Source organism: Ambystoma mexicanum, chromosome 6q (genome assembly GCF_040938575.1).
Source record: "Ambystoma mexicanum isolate Mex_15411 chromosome 6q, UKY_AmexF1_1, whole genome shotgun sequence".
Classification (NCBI taxonomy): Eukaryota; Metazoa; Chordata; class Amphibia; order Caudata; family Ambystomatidae; genus Ambystoma; species Ambystoma mexicanum.
Genome location: NC_090937.1, coordinates 1,039,863,572 through 1,039,883,522, shown reverse-complemented (window position 1 = coordinate 1,039,883,522; position 19,951 = coordinate 1,039,863,572). Strand labels below are relative to the sequence as shown.

Sequence of the window (19,951 nt, the reverse complement as noted above, 5' to 3'; positions counted from 1 at the left end):
ATTCCCATAAAAGACCCCTATTCCCTACATTACATTTATACTCCTTAACATCTATCATTTAAATATAAAGGTTAATATACATTAAACAAACTCCTGGGTCTTCGTCAATCAGGCTTCTGACCAAGACATGGGACGGAAACTGCTTTGATCTACTTAAAAACGCAAATTGAGGACCTAAAAGACAAGGGCAAACGGGCACTCCTTCCTTGACCTCTTGATTTGGTCAACCACCAAATTCTTTGCCATCACCTCAAAATCGCTGCCCACTTCACAGAAGATGCCACCTCATGAATTAGATCCTTCCTGTCGAACAGAATGATGAGGGTCTTCTCCCCATCTGCTACCGCCGAGCCCTCTCCAGTCAGATGCAGGGTCCCGCAAAGGTCATGTGTTTCCCCCACATTATACAATGTATTTACAAAGCCGCTCTTTGATATTCTGGACTCTCTCGGTGTCACCTACACGAATTACGCAGATGACACCCAGATACTGATCCGTATCACTGGTGACTATGCAACCGACTCAAAAGCGCTTAATGATGTCTATACCGTCATTCAAGCCCGCATCATGGGCTCTGCTTGAAAGATGATTAGACCGAGTTACTTATCCTAGGTTCACAGACTAGATTAAATAAATTTAACACAGTATTCCAATCGTTCATCATTGATGGGAACACCATTAAGATGTCCAATGATACCAAAACCCTCAGTATCTATCCAGATTCCACCCTATCACTCCATCGACAAACTAACGCAGTGGCTTCTGCAGCAGCTTACACATGCAAGCTGATAACAGCATGCAGACCCTTTCTTACAACTAATAACTGTATCATTCTGGCCAGGTCACTCATCTTGTCAAAGATCGACTATTGTAATGTGCTTTACCTTGGGACTAGCCAAAGAAACATTATCAAACTTCAGGTTACCTAGAACAATGCCATTAGGGCTGCTTTTAACTTGCCTAGGAAATTACATATCTCAGACACTAGACAGAGCCTTCATTGGCTATCGGTCGCCCACAGAATTTCACTGAAAACACCAATGATCACCCACAAGTGTCAAGCTGACCTTGCCCCCGAATACCTGGCCAACCGCTTCACCATACACACTGCCCTTCGACCATTGAGATCCACTTTTACTTACTTGCTGTCCATTCCTAGATTTAAGCTACAAACAGCAGGAGGTACCAGTTTCCCTGTCCTTGCGGCCAAACTCTGGAACACCCTCCCCATCCTACTAAGAGAGGAGCCTTCCTTCCCTGCCTTCAAAGCAAAACTAAAAATTGGCTCTCTGAGCAGGACACAGCGGCCTCCCGCTCATAATGCTAGTCTGTCTATTATCTGTATCTTTGCCCACTGTATTCTTGAGTACCTGCACTTTTGCTGTAACAAATGTACCAGCTAATATTTGTAACATTTTAACATGTAAGAAATACGTTGTATTGTAATCTTTACCTTGTAAGAAATGCGCCCAGTTGCCTCCAGGCCAGGCGTGCAATATAAATAAATAAACTAAACCAGAACATACTACATAAACACATATGTTACACTATGTCACAATGGGGGTGACTGTTGCAGCAAGTCACACCTTTTACAGTACCTTTGGTTCTGTCCTTGGTGGCTGTGGTGATGGAACTGAAAAGGGCCTGTCCCCTGGTTATGTAGGGGGACTGGACCCACTTCTGCTACTTCTTCTGGGTAGCCCCATCCACAGCATAGCCTGTGCTGTAATCATGATTCCTGGGCAGCCCTCTTCACGAGTGGGGGCCTGCCTGCAGTCACTGCTGCACCTGTAGTCCCCTTCCATCTTCAGGATGGGTACCATAGGCTGGGGGGCCCACCTCCACTCACTGCTGCACCTGTGACTTATTAGAAATCTTTGGGTTGGCCCCACTGGCATGGGGGTTTCGCACTTAACCACAACAGCCCCGGCACCATATTGCCTTCAGGTGGCGTCCTGTCGGCTTAGGGACACTGCCGCTCTCAACTCCCCGCCTGGGCTCCATTTTGGGATTAGGCGCGTCCCCCTGGCAACGGGGATGCCACCAATGTTCACTGCTGCGCGCCCACGGCCTGGTATTCTTCTTGGCTTTCCCACTCTGCAATGCGGGCCATGGGGCCTCACTTGGGCTGCTGCGTCGTGGCAGCCCAGGGCTGTTCTTCTCCTGGACTGCACAACGGTGCAGCCCGGGACCTCCTACCCTCCACCCGGGCTGGCCAGCGATCCAGCCCGGGACTTTTCTTCACCAATCCACCCTCTAGAGCAGGCAGAGAGGACTTACTGCTCTTCACCTCCTGGGCAGCCTAGCTCACGATGCCTCAGAGGACTTTCTAAAGGGCCCACCTTGTTTGCCAAGAGGCTAGCTGACTGGGGATACAGCCAGGCAGCCTGGCTCGGTCTGCTCCCTCATGCAGCCCGGACTGGACTGTTCCTTTTTAGCCTGGGCAGCCCCACGCATGCCACCCGGGTCCTTTGTGATTCCTGGGCCTGTCTGGTCTGATCCTGGGTGGGCCGCAGTGGCCCCTTCCGGCCCTCTGGCTGACTCCACACATGCCACCCAGTGCCTGGATATTTTTGGGCCCTGGTGGCCGCTTGAGGGAGCGCCCCCACAGGAAGTTATTTTCTTCTTTCTCCCTTTTTCTCCCTCCTCTCTTTTTCTTCTCTTTATCCTATAACTGTCTCTTAACCATTTTTTCTTTTCAAATCCTCTTTGGATTCTTTTCTCCACTACCCAGTCAATTCCTAGGCTGGGGAGTTCTGTTCTCCTTTTCTTTTTTGTTTCTTAAACATTCCACCCAACCCCAAAGTGGGCTGGATGGATTAGTTATTTTACAAAACACATACACACACAGAAAAACAAACCTACAAACTACATTAAAAAAATACTTTTATTAACCCCGGTGTCTGTGTTTTTACAATACCGTAGAGGTGACCGAATCCAATTGATTTTGAGGAAGAAGTGACCAAATTGTTTTTTAAATAATTTTGTTACTGAAAAAACGTTTCAAATATTTGTGGGGATGGGGTAAGGGATATTAATAAAGGTAGGGAGAGGAGGAGTGCTGGGGGCTCCCCCCTCAATACAAATAAAAATACATTCGGCAACTTCACTCTTTCGAAAACATGGATTCGGTCAAATCACCTACATCCGTGTTTTTATTGTAGATTTTCCCTACTAGCCGGGCTCCTTGGGGCCATGGGCTACATTAGTATTTGTGTCTCCTCGTATTTCACACTGAGTCACTCTGTGCCACTGCAGCTTTCTCCACATCTCCTGCTCTTTCCCTCTGTTAAACCCTTGTTTTCTGCACTCTGTTTGGAACACCAATGTTCTTTTTATTAGAAACTTGTATGGCATTCATAGTTTTTCCCCCAAGACTTCACGCTTTACTCCTGTATCTACATGTGTTAGGGCAGGCAAGGTATGTGTTAGCAGGGCAGCACGGCTCAATGCCCTCTACCAGGGATCCTATGAAGAGCCTGCTCCTGACCCTCCCTTGTTTTGCCCCCCGGCCCTTCCCCTGAACAGTGGAACTCCTGGGTGTGGCATTTTCCCAAGAGCTCGAGGGATTAGTAGGAAAGAATGGGGTGGTGTCTGAGTTTGCACAAACTACTTTTAAATCGTGACGGTTAGACTCTCCTTCGTAAATCTTACTCATGTGAAGAAAGCTACCAAATGTTTGAGTCTCTGCTCTGTGGTGTTCTGTAGAACAAAGGTCCCTGGGTAGTGGGTTTCATAATCAAGTCACTAATGTATAGTAGTTGCCAATTGGGATGAAACTAGGGACTTCTTTATGTCAATGCCTATTCGTGAATTGGTTACCTTGATATTGAATTGAATTTAGAAGTGTACCCAATAGCCTCTCTGTGGAAAGTGAATTTAGAAGTGTACCCAATAGCCTCTCTGTGAAAAGTTGAATTTAGAAGTGTACCCAATAGCCTCTCTGTGGAAAGTGAATTTAGAAGTGTACCCAATAGCCTCTCTGTGACAAGTGAATTTAGAAGTGTACCCACTCTGTGAAAAAGTTGAATTTAGAAGTGTACCCAATAGCCTCTCTGTGGAAAGTGAATTTAGAAGTGTACCCAATAGCCTCTCTGTGACAAGTGAATTTAGAAGTGTACCCACTCTGTGGAAAAGTTGAATTTTGAAGTACATTTAAAAAGTTTGAACTTAGAAGTGCATTTAGAAGTTGCATTAGAAGTGTGCCCAATAACCTCTTTGTGGAAAGTTGAAATTAGTAGTACATTTAGAAAGTTGAATTTCGAAGCGCGCCCAATAGCCTCTCTGTGATTCTAGAAGTGTGCATTTAGAAGCTGAATTTAGAAATGTGCACAATAGCCTCTCTGTGATTCTAGAAATGTGCCCAACAACCCCGCTGAATTTAGAAGTGTGCCCAGTAGCCTCTCTGTGAATTTAGAAGTCTCTGAAAGGGCATGTAACCCATCATATCTCACCAACACGCTTACTCTCTCCTTACATCACCACTCAACTAGAACACAGGGATACTATGACACCATTCGGTATAACTGTTCCCATACGAACATTCACCGCTCACTCCACATCATTCTAAGTAATCACTGCTGGTTACACACCCCCCAGCGAGGCGTTTTCCTCAGGCCTAACGCAGCCACATCCGATCTGGATAAATCCTGCCAGAACGAACACATACTCCTGACCTCTCAACCACCACACCTACCGCTACAAAGCAGCTATTACACTGATACCGCACGAGCTGTACACATACCCGGTGCTCACACGCACCTTTTGACTCTCTCTACTCTCTCTACTGATATGAACTTCGGTTCCCAAGGGCGTTCAACCTACTAGCGCCTTCAGACCATACCAATGGTATATAAGGCGCTATATAAATGCAAAATAACATAACATAACATAATCTGGAGGACTTAAAGGGGGACCAGCCCACATCTGCTCTGAAAATCTTTTGGAAGGTGGGCCATGTTTCACACTGTTGGCAGAGTTGCTGATAGATCCCTGGCCAGCAAAAACTCATTCATATGTAATCTTGGGTCTTGACAATTCCCTGGTGTCCCGCCATTCAAAGGAAGTGAGCCATCTCGAGGTTGTAGTTTAGAATGCGATAGGAAATAACAATTGCAACCAGGTGGTTCCTCCTCCTTTGGCATTATCTGTCCCTTGAACTAATTGTCCCCCTCACTCGTCAGAGAAGCGATCCTGTTCCTCAGCCTCTTCCTCTAAAGGGATCACTTTCAGAATCATGATCACAAATTGTTTGGTGTCCCCTGTGTATCAGGACCAAAACAGGTATACATTTCTACTGCCTGGGACCAAGTAAAGAAAGGAACTTGGGGCAAGTTCAGTACCATTAGAAGCCGGTGTCACAGATGGCCTTAATAAACTCCCAAATCTGCTAGATGGTTCAAAGGTTTTTATTAACAACCTTCTTGGGTGGATGTCGTGAAGTGGTCCATGCTGAGGGTTGTTGCTGGTCCCTCAGTCCACCGTAAACTACCCTCCACTGTAGGCCAGGATTCCCTGACACCCAAGCTCAGTTTGAACACTAGACATCAGTAAGCCCCACCGTGTACATTAGTCTATCTACCAGGGGAAGGCCTAAAGGCAGAGGCCTTATCGATCGCACTCTCTTGGATTTCTAGGATTCCCCAAATGATGATTGTTCAGAATGAATAACTAGTTCCAGTATTCTCTGAAACACGCTCCCATTCTCACTCTCCCTCTCACTACTATTCATTCCTCTCACTGATCTTGCATCACCTAATTTCCCTATTCCTCTTTCCTTTTTCTACTCTCTCTCCGGTCTTCCTCCCCTCATATTCCTGCACCACCTCCTCTCAACCTTTACTCCCTCCGGTCTTTCCCTTTTCTCCCACTGTCTGCTCTCAAATTCTATTCCCTCTCTCCCTTGTCTCAAATTCTATTCTCTCCCTCCCTTCCCCCCCTCTCTCAATCTTTCTATCCTCACATCTTCTGCCTCCTCTGTCCCTCTGGTCTTCTCACACTGTGTTCCCACCTACCTTTAGCACCTTCTCTTACCATTTCCTACTACTTTCCACCTTCCTCCCACCACTCTATACCCTTCACCACTCCACCCTCTCTACGCCTCCTCTTCTACCCTCACGTTCTCTATACTCGCTCCTTCACTCTCCTATGACCATGCTACTACTTCTTACACTCACCCTCCCATCACTACCATTCACTCTCCCATGCACTCTTGAACTCACAGCTACACACTTTCAACTAAGTACCACTCTTACTTCACACACAACACCTCACCTACACTCCTTTCCAAGTGCTCCACAGACTTTTCAGTGCTACGGTCCACTGCTACGCCTCCTAATCTCAACTGAACACCACTGCCTTGCATTTACATATTAGTACCACATTTAAAAAAAAAACGTTTAAAAAACTCAATGCAAATACACCTGTTTATGTTAAGGGCCTGATTCACAGGCCATTTTCTAATGAGATTACACCTTTATAAAACGCTTCTGTGAATCATGGCGTAAGTGTTAATGTTTTTTTACGATTGTGCATTTCCCCAATTCGTTGCGAGCATTTAATTTGCTTTGATGCAGGTAGACACACATTAACCTAGCTTTTGCTCCCTAGTGACCATTGTGGATATTGCGTATTTCCGTCATTCACAACCATCAATCCACCATTATCTGCGCTGTGAAACTATAAGGTTATCTCATGGCTGTAATTAATGTTTCATTAGCAGGTCTACATGAAATGTTTCCTGTTCGTCTTTTTTTGTAATTAGCATTTGAGTAAATCTGAGAATTGAGTTATCCTCCATGCAGACATTCTCTCTTAAACCTTTTGCAAAACACAAAAAGATGAATTTCCACATTTGTACAAACTGAATACATTTTTTGCAGATGTGTTATTATTTATTAAAGAATGCTAGTGTTTGCAGGCTTGATACATGGTCAAACAATGAAGGGGAAATTGCAATGAAAGTAAAAATCATTATTCTTAACTGGTGTGCATTGCAACATTTTGTAGGGGGGCAAAAAGCCTGCATCGTGCCGTGTCATGTTTAAGGGTATCCCCCCTTTACTTCACATAGAAATCTTCCCCTACACTTACTGCGTTACTTCGTCTGCATCTTCACTTTGTGAACGTGGCCATGCATGTGATTAAGGTTAGCTAAAGTTTAGGTTTGGGGTGAAGAGCTGGCGGGGAGGTGGAATATGGGGTAAAAAAGAAAGCGGGGTACCCCTGTGATGCAGAAGTGAATGCTAGGGTAAAGCATCCCTGTTACAGTAGCTGGTTTCTTCATTTGGCACGTAAATGCCAGCCAAAAAACACCCATATATAAATTAGGAGCCCGATTTGCAAAGATTTTTACTAGCCCAAATCTGGAAATGCCATGAGCATATCAGATTTGCACTTGTTACTTTATATCTAACTCAGAAAACGAAGAAATAAGGTGCTTCGAGCATTTCTGAGACGCCCTTGAGCAAATATTTGTACATGACATTAGCACATGTGCACTTCAAAGATGATTCAGGCATCTGCAGATTTAGTCCAGTTTTAGGCTTCTTAAATTGAGTTTAAAGAAGCAGATGCAAATTGGAGATGCTCATGTCCATTACCTCATTTGCTCCAGTGAAAATCTTTGTGATTCAGACCCTAATTGTTTGGGTGCCTGCCTGGCCCTTAGCACTCTCTTTCCAACAACTTCCCAGACCACTTAATGTTTCTAGCATGGTCATCATGTTATGTTTATGTTAGAGATGGATAGCCCACACTGCTGCCCTTTGCATGGCACTGGCAGTTCTGAAAGAGAGGGTGGGTGGGTTATCCATATTCTTTCCGTATAACTTTCAGAAAGCCTCTGCTTTTAGCATAAATGGCCCATGCACATATGTTTACCCAAAACTGATATTAGTAAGTGGTTAATGTCTTTCCCCAACAGTGTAGATATCCATTGGAATACCTGAAATCCGGTTTGTTTGGAACCGAGGGCAGTTATATAAAATGGGGTTCTGGTTTGGAGTGCTTGGACCAACGTTGTTCTTTGTTGGGAACCCATTCATTCAACTTACTTGGCCCATATTGGCACTCAAGTAATGTAGTAAAGTGGTGCTATGTATCATGTCAGTGGGTCCAATACCTCGGGTCATTTCGAGCCTCTAGAGGGGGAGTGTTGTGGTCCAAGGTACCAAAGAATAAGGATAGGTCGCATTAAAGGTGGGATATCACCCCAGATGTACGGCTGGCTACCCAGTGGAATTCTGCATGGTGATGGAACCCGTGGTGGTAGCGCTTTTCAGGAAATATATAAAGATTGCTTGAATCGTGTGGATTTTGGTTGGTGCATCTCAGTGATCCTGAAGCCCGGGAGACACCGTGGGTAGTGCAGCAGTAATAAATGTAGATGACAAAATCCTGACATGGTTTTGATCAATGCATCTGGAATGTGTCATTAGAGGTACAGTGAAGAAAGAACAAACTGGTTTTGTCAAGTTGAGACGTGACAATGACAACACAAGGTGCTTAGTGGATCTCATAGATCGTGCTGGCAGAAGAAGGCAGACCGCGCTGGCCCTATCAATCGATGTGGACAAAGCATCATGGATTCAGTGCTCAGATACATGAACTCTGGGCCTAGGACAGGAGGAGGAATCAAAGGCATATTTGAAGATACATATACTAGGGTCATTGTGAATGGCTGCTTATCAGACCCATTTAGGCTAGTGGGGGGTGGGGGCAGAGCTGTCTCCTATCTCCCTTGCCGTTTGATATTGACATACAACCTGTTTTGATTGCTCTGTGGTCTGTCCGGGGATTTTCCACATATCGTATTGGCTGACAGGAAGTCAATGCACTGTCTTATACTCACATTATGCTGCTGCTTGTCACTAAAATAAGCAAATCCATCCCTGTGATCATGGCCCCTGTGAACAGGGGGCAGGAAAAAAGTTGCAAGCTACTAGCAAGCCATAAAACAGTCACTTGTCACCTCAATTCTGTTCTTAGACACAGCACACAATTTCGAACTCACCAAGAGTCAATTATTACTAGTCAATGGCTAGTGTAAAATGTGTGCCCTAAATGGTGACCATGCAGACATTTGGTCTCCTGTCCAAATACAAGGTGAAATGGGAGAAGTCAAAAGGAAAGTGGAGTGTGGCCAACCAGTGGCACTTCATTGTGGCAAATAGGTTTGTAATGTATCTTGAAAATGACTTTTTTTCACATTTGGGAAGGGAAAGCTGACTAGGAATGAAGAAGCCTTGCAGAAAAGTATGGCTGACCCTCCGGAAAGGTAGTTGGCTCTCTGGATGCACATGTGGACCAGAATAAACATCATCAAAATATTCCCTTTCCCAAAATGTTGTGTATTTTCAACAAAGATGGACATCAGTGAGAGTATATTCAAAATTCAAGACATCTCTTAACCCGCTCTCACTGAAAAGACTACACACTCCATCATCAGTAAGGGTTGTTGCCCTGCCAGATCTCCAGAAGAATCAGACGAGTATCCTCCTTCAACTGCAGAGGTACCTGGTTGCAACTGGATAAAGTCACCACTGTAAATGGATGTGGAACCTGAATTGCTCAGGAATAGCATGTAGCATATTGCATCCTGGGCAGTGAAGGGTGAGAGTCAGCCACCAGTGGCCCATCTAATGAGGATTTGACTGGCATGGAGGAGTTTGGTAAGACTGTCCAACATTAGGATTGGTGATACAAGCTTGACAGACTAATGGGAAAGTGAATGATTGCGAGAACCCTGAGGCATGCTACACTGTGATGTGTGGTTAGAGAGGAATCTGGCCACGCAGGTGTCCTTGGGTGGTTCAATGCTCCCCTTCAGAAGATGGATAATGACCTACAGGCTGCTTAGGTCAGAGATTCGAGCCTACATGTGGTTTAGAAGATTAATGGAAGCAGTCCTAGCTAGTTTCCAGTAGGGAGACGTGAGCCTTGTAACGAACCTTTGGTAATGTTATAGTCAGCCGCAATGCTGGATGAAGGACGGGAGAAATCCTGCTCTACCACTTGCTGCTGAAGTACAGCGATGTTCAGTTCGATAAGTGCAGGCTGGATTTGTGTGCTGAACATAAGGCAGAAATTCCGGAGGAGAAATGAATGAGCTTGCTTTTTGCTATCCCTAGATTTAACACTGACTTCCAGATATTCCTACTGCAGCAGAAGATCAGCTTCTGCCTTTAATGGTCCCCAGGAAAAAAAAAAAGAGAAACTGGGCCGGGTCGATGATGACCAAAGCTGGAATAGCAAGGAAGTGACTAGCAAACTTGTCCAACAATTCATTGCTTGCTCAAAGCTACAAACATTGTGAGACCCAATATCTGGACCAGAGAATTCTACAGCCACCCGCTGAAGCTGTAAAATATGATGATTCTGCTCAACATCATGTCAGACATGAGACATGTAGGATAGGCAGTCAGACACCAAAGAAGCTGAACCATTGAAACTGGAAGAAGAATACATACTTGAAAATAGAGGACTGTCTGGAACTGACGATTAAGCTCCGTACATTGACTGTCTATAATGAGTGAGGGATCCGATGGATGTTCTTAATGAGACATGGGAGCAGTTTCTGCAACGGTACGTGTGAAGGTGGAAGCTTCTGGAGCGAATACATTGGTATGAGTAGTGAGTCCGTCCCAGGACACCTGAAACACCACTCTTGGAGGGATAGAGTGGTATTGCAGGAATGAGACGGATGAGGGGAGGGCATACGCTTTTAGTTTGGATCACAGTTAAAGCCTGGTTGACTATTTTTTGGGGCTCTTGATGGACAATTTCTATTGCAAGCTTACCATAACATTTGCTGGATCTTTGATTGAACATGCTTGATATTGAAGAAAAATGATCTCTGGTATTACTTTCAAATTCCAAATAAAAAGCTTGCAAAAACTGAACGTACACATCGGGCTGATCATGCTTTTGTTATTTTGACTTTGGAAACGTCAAATGGAGAAGCTGTAGGTTTCAGACAATTTGTGATTTTGGTGCGTGTTGATTGACACCAGGCAGGGGAGTTGCTAGGACTGGAAAAGACCCGGGGCTACGCTGATGTCGGAGCTGTTAGGACCGGGGGCTAGCTAGTCTTTTGGCTGTAGCTCCTGAGATTCTATACGGGGCTACAACCAAAAGATCAGGGGCTATAGCCCCCTTAGCCCCCCCCTAGCAATGCCCCTGACACCAGGGCCGGTGCATCCATTAGGCGAGGTTAATCATTTGCGTAGAGCACACAATGTTGAGGCGGCATTTAGGCATTCTTTGAGTACACCTACTGTACATTGAGCACAACTTTTCTGCTGTGTTTTCTCAGTGTGAATGCTGCTGAGCACGTTTAGGGACGCTGCGCCTCTCGGGCAACATATATGATATGAGGAGTCATTTATAGCGTGCCTGTACACGAGTGTTTCTAGGAACATATAGGAACACGTGGAGGATTACACTGTTCTTGCGGGCTTGCAGCTCGCGCCTCGAATAAGCAGAAGCGGTTAACTTCGTTTTCAAAAATACTACATTGCTTAATTTCGTTGCAGGGCAAGCTTGCAATTAGTCAATGATATGAGATGCGTCCACCCAGCAAAAACAACATCACTCAGGATCATGCATTGCTAGGCCAGTGCAGCCCTATATGGTTGGATACTGCCATCCTTTGGCAGTTGAAACCTCTGACTGCAGTTATAGTCAGTCAGTGTATGCTTAGCACAGCCACACGTTTACAGGCACAGCAATAACATGCCCAGGTTACCTTACTGTATACAGATACTGACGTCTTGTGCCTTTCATAATCTCATATGTCATCATAAATTGGGCTAAGCCTTGCATGCCCAAGTGCTGTCATCATATACAAAGTGCAGTCTCTAATGCCTTGGAAGTGCGATTTGATGTCTCGTAGCCCTGGTATGATCACAACCTGCATGTTCCAGCCTCACATGTGTGGGTGCTACCATCGTATGACAGGCACATCCAAATAGCATCATAAATGCAATCTACTGCAAGGTACTGCCTTCTAGGCGCTCTGTAATAGCCATATGCAAGGTACAGTCTTGCATGCCTAGCTGGTGCCGTCGTATAGAAGTGAAGCCATGGGTGCCCAACTATGCCACCTAATGCCCCTATATGAAAGGTGCAGACTGATATGTGCAGGTGCTGCTATCATATGCGAAGCCCAGGCTCAAATGCGACAGAAATTCCATCCCATGCATCTTACTGTCTGGTATAGTGATCATATGTAAGGCACAACCTAGATTGTCTGCTTGGTGTAATCATCTGACAAGTGCCGCTTGAATTGCCCTGATAACGTTATTTAATGACAGATAATGACTCGTATTATTTAGGCTAGATCCCCATGCTTCTAAGGGATGTGATGATTATTACCCATTTTATTGGTACCGAATGTATGAACCTCAGAAGAATGAAGGGTAGAGTCGGCCCTGCTAAGATTCAAACTTACGGTGTGCATGCTGGACCCATGTCACGGGGGAGCCCTTGCCAGGGTGACCTGGACACCCAGACAATATGCCATGTACAATCCCCAGAGGTAAGGCCAGCGTCACATATCCAGCATCTACATCATATGCCAAGCGCAGCCCAAAATTCCCCCATATGAACATATCACAAAAGAGCAGATGCCGTGAAAAGATTGTGCAGATATGCAGTGTGTGATTATTTACTCACGCAGAAGTGGGCCAGCTCTGCAGTGATGCTTGACCTCTGAACCTTTGGAGACGGGGTGGCATCTGGGCCCTGCGACTCATGCTCCAGAGCCAATTCACTCTTGACATCAGTCTTCCCTTTAACACTGATGGGTCGCAATGGCGAAGCCTAGAGTATCGAAGCACAGCCCTGGATAGCAGCTGCTGCCCCTAAATGACGTTGTCTTTCCCCTCAATTACTCCAAACGCCCTCTGCCCGCGTGCTCTGCTCTGAGCCCACAGACCTGTTTTCTGTCCCTCGTCTTTCTATTCGTGCTCTCCGTGTTTGAATGGGGCGGTTGGAATATATTTTATGTAGTTCATTTCTAATCTGTGCTTGTATGGGTTTTCTTTCTAGAAATCCTTCTGCGTCATCAACGGCCAACGTGACCAGCGTGTATGGAGCTGGTGGTTTTATGCCTTATGGCTTCACAGGCACCCTGGCTGGCGCCGCCACATGCTTTTATGCCTTTGTGGGGTTTGACTGTATTGCAACAACTGGTAAGGAAAATGTGTCTCTTTCTCTTTATTGACATGCATGCATGCATGTAAAACAGGACCTTGGTGCTTATTACAACTCGTTGGGGGATCATTTTATTTATTTTTGTATTCGTAAAGCGCCTATGCCAGGGGCATCAAAGCACTGTTTCAACCAGTTCCATATGATAATACATTTAGGAAAAAGATAAATGTCTTGTTTTACCAGCTTAACTAACTCTAGACCAATATTTCTAAATAGCAGAGATGCCAAATGATGCAAACACAATTTTGCAGATTAGGCAATATTACCACAATGATTCTAGGTGGGGAGGGGGGGGGGTGTGCGTGCGTGCGTGCGTGCGTGCGTGCGTGTGTGTGTGTGGGACACGAGCATTGGTCAAACTGTTTTGCTTTTGTGTAGTCATGGGATCCACATGTTCCAGTCACTGCCACAATTGTTCCACCTGGCACTAAGATAACAACTACTGGCAATTGTGTATATTATGGCATTGTCTGTAAATGCCCATTTAATGCCTGTACCGGTTAGCTTTGACAATGCTTGTTTTAACAGGGATTCACTACGAGGAACATATGACAGAACACACGATCTACCTATAAATTCAGTGACTGGAAGCACACTTAGTTGAGACAGTTTTAATACATCATGAGCTAGTTTATCTGGTGTATAGCTGTTATTAAGCCATTAGCACCCACAAGGCTGCTAAGAAAGAACAGAGATACCATGGGGATGTGGTGTGGGCAGGAAGGGACCCTGGAGACTGGCATGGCCATGAGCCATCAATGGGTGGGTAAATAACCAAACTCCCACAAGCTTTGTGTCCATCCACCTCCCGCATCTGTCCCTCCTTCCCGCCCTCCTCCCAACCGGCCCACCACCCTGATTGGCTCACTGATCCCGGTGTTGTGGGGTAGTGTAACTCTGATGAGCGAGGTGAGTGCAGCGCATCCGAACTGTGCCCATAAGAAATGTGCTGCCCTCCTGAGGTTTGTTCTCGGCATTGTTTTTGGGGGATAGTGTGTAACATTGTTTGTTTAGCTGTGCCCTCATGCGTCTCCTTTTCTTTCCCGGCCTCCTTCCTCACGCATCTGTCCCTTCTTCCCGCCCACCCCATCTGATTGGATTCCCCTTCCTTATCTCTGACCTGGGCAGCCTCTGCCCGGCAGCCCCACGGCTAAGGGCCCCTAGGCAAAGGGCGGTTCCTACTTGGCGTCTCCATGTAAGTGTCTGCAGGTGTCCGCAGGGAACGCCTGTTACCTGACACCTTCCTTCTGATTGCCCTGCTCACCCCCCTGCAACCTATAAGCGGACCTCCACCCCCTGTTGTTTGAAATGTGACTGTATTAGTGCCATATAATAATTGCATTGTGCAAACTAGGCCTTTCGCCCTCTATTCAGGATTCTCAAACTTAGGTGTCTAAGTTTGTGCATTTTGTGAGCTCTAATCCTGAGTGTCGCGTCTTGTCCTATTGCTCACCTTACCTGCCTCTCGCTGTCTTTCTGCCTACTCTAGTGTCACTCCCTCTCCCTTCCAGCTCCCTCCTCTCCCACCTACTCTATGGTGCTCTCTGTCTCTCCTATCTTTTCTAACTGCTTCTCTATCGACTATCCTGCTCTCCTCACTTAATCTGGTAGGAAGAAGTTTAAAAAGGACATCCTGGTCTCCAACCCAGGCCTCCCTATCGCTGACACCTACACTAGTGCCTCCTCCAAGGAAACTCTCACCAACATCCTCTTTGTTGTGCCTTCACCAGACCTATGGACCCTTCATATGGTCTGTGTGCTCTCTCCTTTCTCCTCTTCTCCTATTAATGGTGGCACCCACTGTGGCGCCCTCCTGGCCTCCTTCCACTCCTCTAAGATCATCATTAATGTTTACTCTAATGGGACAGTCTTGGTCCAAGGCCCTCAGGCCAACCTTCACCTCTTTGATAGACACTTCCCACGCCTCATAACTTCCTTTCTTCTCCTGCTGTCCCCCTCCCCTTTTCCTGATCACACTGCCTCCCCCCTCTGCCACCCCTTGGCTACCTTGCCTTCTCCTTCCCTCTCTGCCCCCTCTCGGACTCCCTCTACACCTAGGCAGGGCGTACCTGTGACCTGTACCCCTGCCCGGAAGTCCTTCAAGGATGACAACCTTCTCCATATTGCCACTCTAAACTCTTTCTCTGCTGTCAAACATTCCTCTGCTGCCTTCTGGAAGAACTTGACCTCGATGTCCTCAGTCTCACCGAGACACGGTTCGCGGCCAGGATCCTCTCCGCGCCCAGGTCCAACCGATCTGGTGGGGGTATAGCCCTGATCTTCCCAGAGTGGATTCCTGCCTCTGTGACTCCTACGCAGGCCTACTCTTCTTTTGAATACCTCACTTGCTGGCTCTCTCTCTCCCCTAGCCATTCCCTTACTGTGGCTACTATCTATCGACCACCTGGTCAGATCTCCTCCTTCCTCTCTGAGTGGGCGGACATATCCTCCTCATTCCTGACCTCAACCACTGAACTCCTCCTTCTTGGAGACCTCAACATCCACCTGGATGCTTCCTGTCCTTCCTCTGGCCTCTTTCCTGACCTCTGCAACTCTCTCTCACTCACTATTCTCCCCTCTGGCCCAACTCACTTTGCAGGGCACACTCTGGATGTTCTGATCTCCTCAGATCTTCCACTTTCTATCCCTTGCACCACTCCTCTCTCCTGGTGTGATCACTGTCTCCTCTCCTCCCACCTCACCCTCCCAACTCCACAGGCCAGGCCACTTCCATCACTGCCACCCACCTTCTCGATCATCTGACCCATGAAGTGTGTGTCAGTTGAGGCTTTCGCCGCCACCTTCTCACCCTCATATCCCCCTTTGGCTGACTCTCACCTGACACAGCCCTCTCCACGCTCCACTCTGCTATTTCTGATACTCTTGATATCCTTGCCCCTGTCATGAGAATTCGCCTGAAGCCCAAAGCCATGTGCAACTCCTGGTATGACTCAGACCTTGCCACCCTAAAACGCAAGTGCAGGGTGGCCGAAAGGAAATGGCGTTCTTCAGATACATCCTCTGACAAACTGGCTTGCTGCCTGCTGCAAAGGCAATACCGGCTCTGTCCTAACCAAGAAGAGAGCTCATATCCAAACCCGTGTCTCGGCGGCATCTAACAACTCGGCAAACTCTTTAAAATCTGCAAGGAACTGGCCAATCCTGCCGCAGTTTCTACCTCTCCTGTCCCTTCCCAGGCCCTCTGCACGGCACTGGCTTCTCACTTCATCTCTAAAACACAGGACATCCTGTCCTATCTCTCCTCCTATCCCCTCCCTCCCCTTACTCCCTGCTCTTCCTCCAGCCCTTCTGCAGCCACCTCTACTCCCTCCTTCTCTGCCTTTCCCCTGTTCTCCACTGACGAGGTTTCTAGACAAGTCCGATCTATGAAAGTCTCGTCAAAACAACTTCACCCCTGTTCCTCCAAAACTATGAAGGACCACATCGACTCCTTGGCTCCTGCCCTGGTGGATTTCTGCAATCACTCCTTCACCACTGGAGTCTTCCCATCCCCCCTGAAGCACACCCTTGTGCACCCTCTACTTAAGAAACACTCTGCCGACCCCTCCTGCCCAGCTAAGTATCACCCAATCTCTATCACTCCCTTCCTGGGCAAGCTCCTGGAGAAACTGGCCATCTCCCAGCTTAATCTCCACACTGAATCTGTTGGTTGTCTTTTTGACCACCAGTCTGGCTTCAGAGCTGCCAGAATCACGGAAACTGCTCTCCTGAACATCCGTGAGGACCTGCTCTCCAACCTTGACTCTAACACCCTTTGCGTCCTCATCCTGCTTGATCTCTTTTCTGCCTTTGACACCATCAACCATGCCATCTTGATAACCTGGGTATCGCTGGTCAGGCTCTGGCATGGCTGACTTCTTTCCTCTCCGTCCGAACCTCCCAGGTCCAACTTGGGCCCTTCCTCTCTTCTTCTCTACCTGTGGTGTCCCCCAGGGGTCTAACCTCTCTCCCTGGCTGTTCAACCAATACCTGGCACTCCTTGCCCACCGCATTGCCGTGCTATGCCCCAACTTTCAGTGTTATGTGGATGACATCCAGCTCATTTTCGGGCTACCCTCGGCCGCCTCCACTCCTTCCCTCATCTCTGACTGTCTGTCTGCAATCCAGTAGTGATGTGCCACTAATGACCTCTGCCTTAATGCCAGTAAGACCGAAATTCTCCTCATCGGCGCACCCGTTCCCTCCTTTCCTGTAGCTCCCTGGACGGCCTCTCTTGGTCCTATGCCTGCTCCCAACTGCAAGGCTAAAAACCTCGGGGTCATCTTCGACTCCACACTCTCCTTCTCTCCCCACATCTCTGACGTCTCTAAGAAGTCACACTACCAGCTGCACCTCCTCAGAGGTATTCTTCCTTTCCTTTCCTTCCCCCAGAAGCTCACTGTTTCCAGAGCTCTGGTTCTCTCTAGGCTGGACTATTGCAACAGCCTCTTTCTAAATCTGCCTGCTTCTACTCTCCGCCCTCAGCAACTTGTCCAGAACAGGACTGCGAGACTTGTCCTTGGCCCCAAGCCCATGGATCGTATCTCTCCAGGACTGGAATCTCTGCACTGGCTACCAGTGGCTGCAAGGATTAAGTTTTAAACCATCTGCATCGTCCAAAAGGCCTTCTGGGGCGTTGGACCTACATACCTTCAACTCTCTCTTCCCAAATATCTTCCTTCTCAAGCTCTTCGCTCATCCACCTCCAACTCCTTCAGGGTCAGTCGCTTCTCCAAGAGTTAGTGCTAGATCACTTTCTTCAGGTGGGGCCTCCCTCTGAAACAGCCTCCCTGCCTCCCTTAAACTTGAGGAGAACCATCTCCGGTTCCGGAAGCACCTCAAAACCTTTCTCTTTGCTTCTGCTTTTTTTTCGCCTCTCCTCTGCTGACCTTCTGGCTGTAACCAGTACCGCACTGGATACCTGGACACCCTCTGATCGCGGGCCCAGGTTCCTCCCCCGCCAAGCGTCACACATCTGCACTGCCCACCTGGCAACCCCCACACTTGGGGACTGTTTCTGTATTCCTACAGTCCCCCTTCCAGCTCTTGACACCTGATGCCTGCCCTTAACCATGCACTTGCCACATGCTGGCACTTACTTATTGGTATTATTTATTCCCATGTATTGCACTGTCCCTGCCCCCTTCCCACGCACTTGCGCAATCTGAATGACACCTGGCCTAGTAGGACCGGTGTCTGTCATCCCTTTGTTCCCCTCCCTTGCCTCGTCATGCCTTGAAACACTTGTGTATATGCGCGTTATAAATGCCATATCATATCATATCTTCACCTCCTATGGCAGTAGTTGCGTCATTTAGGTAGTATTTATTTATTTATTTTTACATTTATATAGCGCACATGCAGCCCAAGGGCCTCGCGGCACTGTTACCTTTGGCAGGCTTTGTTACAGGATTACAAAGAAATACAGTTCATTGACGGAGAATGCTACTACAGAAAACAGGATACATACATACTGATATCCTGCACAGGTGTAGGGGTTAGGTCAGTTTCTTTGTCAGTGAGTTTTTGGGCGGGGCTTAAGTGAAGAGCAATGTTTTCATAGATTTGGGGAATGCTAAGTGGGAGACTTCTCCTCTCAGGGGTGGTGGCAGTGCGTTCCATTGTAGAGCTGATAGGTATGGGTAGCTCACACCTCTGGCTCGGCAGTACTTTCACCACCACTTAATAGCCAGAATTAAAAATGCGTATATTATATTACCACGTATGGTAATATAATACGAATGAGAAACAATTGATGTGGGTCACTGGAATAGAAAGTTGCAACAGTTACTGTGGGATTTTAATATTTAAGGGAGGAGGGCGCAGATGTAAAAATTGTTATTTGAATCCATGGGCCTCATTATAAGTTTGGCGGTAGCCTTGCCGGTAAAACCGGCAGTCTGCAGTCAAACTTGCACATTTTTCTGGCGCCCAGGAATGGGCAATTACCGGGTCATTACGCCCTTGCTGGACCCGGTAATCCCCCATTCCCGGGCGCCGGAAAATATTCTTCCCCATTCCCATTGAGCCTCATAGGGCTCAATGGGAATGGGGAAACCGGATGCACCGGCACCATTCATGAATGGTGCCGGTGCATCCGACATGCTGTGCTTGCGGGTGCCGGTCCACCTGCCAGGTCAGAGCTGGCAGAGACACAGGCGCCCGCGAGCACAACTCGTAGTTTTACGGTCTAGTATTAACGGCGCTGGTAGCTTACCAGTGCCATTACTACTGGACCGGCAAACTTATAATGAGGCCCATGTATCAAAAAACATGTTCTATGCACTTTAAAATGCTTCAGAATATTTTATATCAATGCCAAGTTTTTTAAACTTAAAATGGTCCTGCATCTCTCCTTTGTGGCATCCGTGTGAGTACTGTAATATTTAGGACCAGCACCCCCATCTTCTACAATACGCGTAATCCATGCATCTTTGTTTGCCAGAAATCTTCTACTGGGGCCAGAAGGATAGCTCAGGGCAATGAATTTGCCTTGGAAGCAAGGCAGCGCAGAGCACCACAGGTTTGAATCCCGGTCCTGCACTTAGAGACTGGTCTCTGGTATTAAGCTTGTGATAAAATATGAATTAATTACTTTTATAGTGGCCTCCAAAAGGGATACACTTTACTGTACTCCACTGCCATAAACCATGAAGTTAAATTACATTTGATCATGCAGGGGTGATCAACCTGTGGCCCACCAGATGTTCTGCAGTACAGCTCCCATAATCCCTCA

At 47.1% G+C, this 19,951-nt stretch overlaps 1 protein-coding gene across 3 annotated transcripts in view; it reads left to right on the top strand.

The window, feature by feature from the left end:
* The window catches only part of SLC7A2 (solute carrier family 7 member 2), a 574,284-nt gene that overhangs the window by 414,650 nt on the left and 139,683 nt on the right, over positions 1-19,951 (top strand). For all 3 annotated transcript variants that reach the window (XM_069631574.1, XM_069631576.1, XM_069631575.1), the window contains one exon: positions 13,051-13,193. In XM_069631574.1, the coding sequence (XP_069487675.1) occupies positions 13,051-13,193 (143 nt within the window). The remainder of the gene's footprint in view (positions 1-13,050; positions 13,194-19,951) is intronic.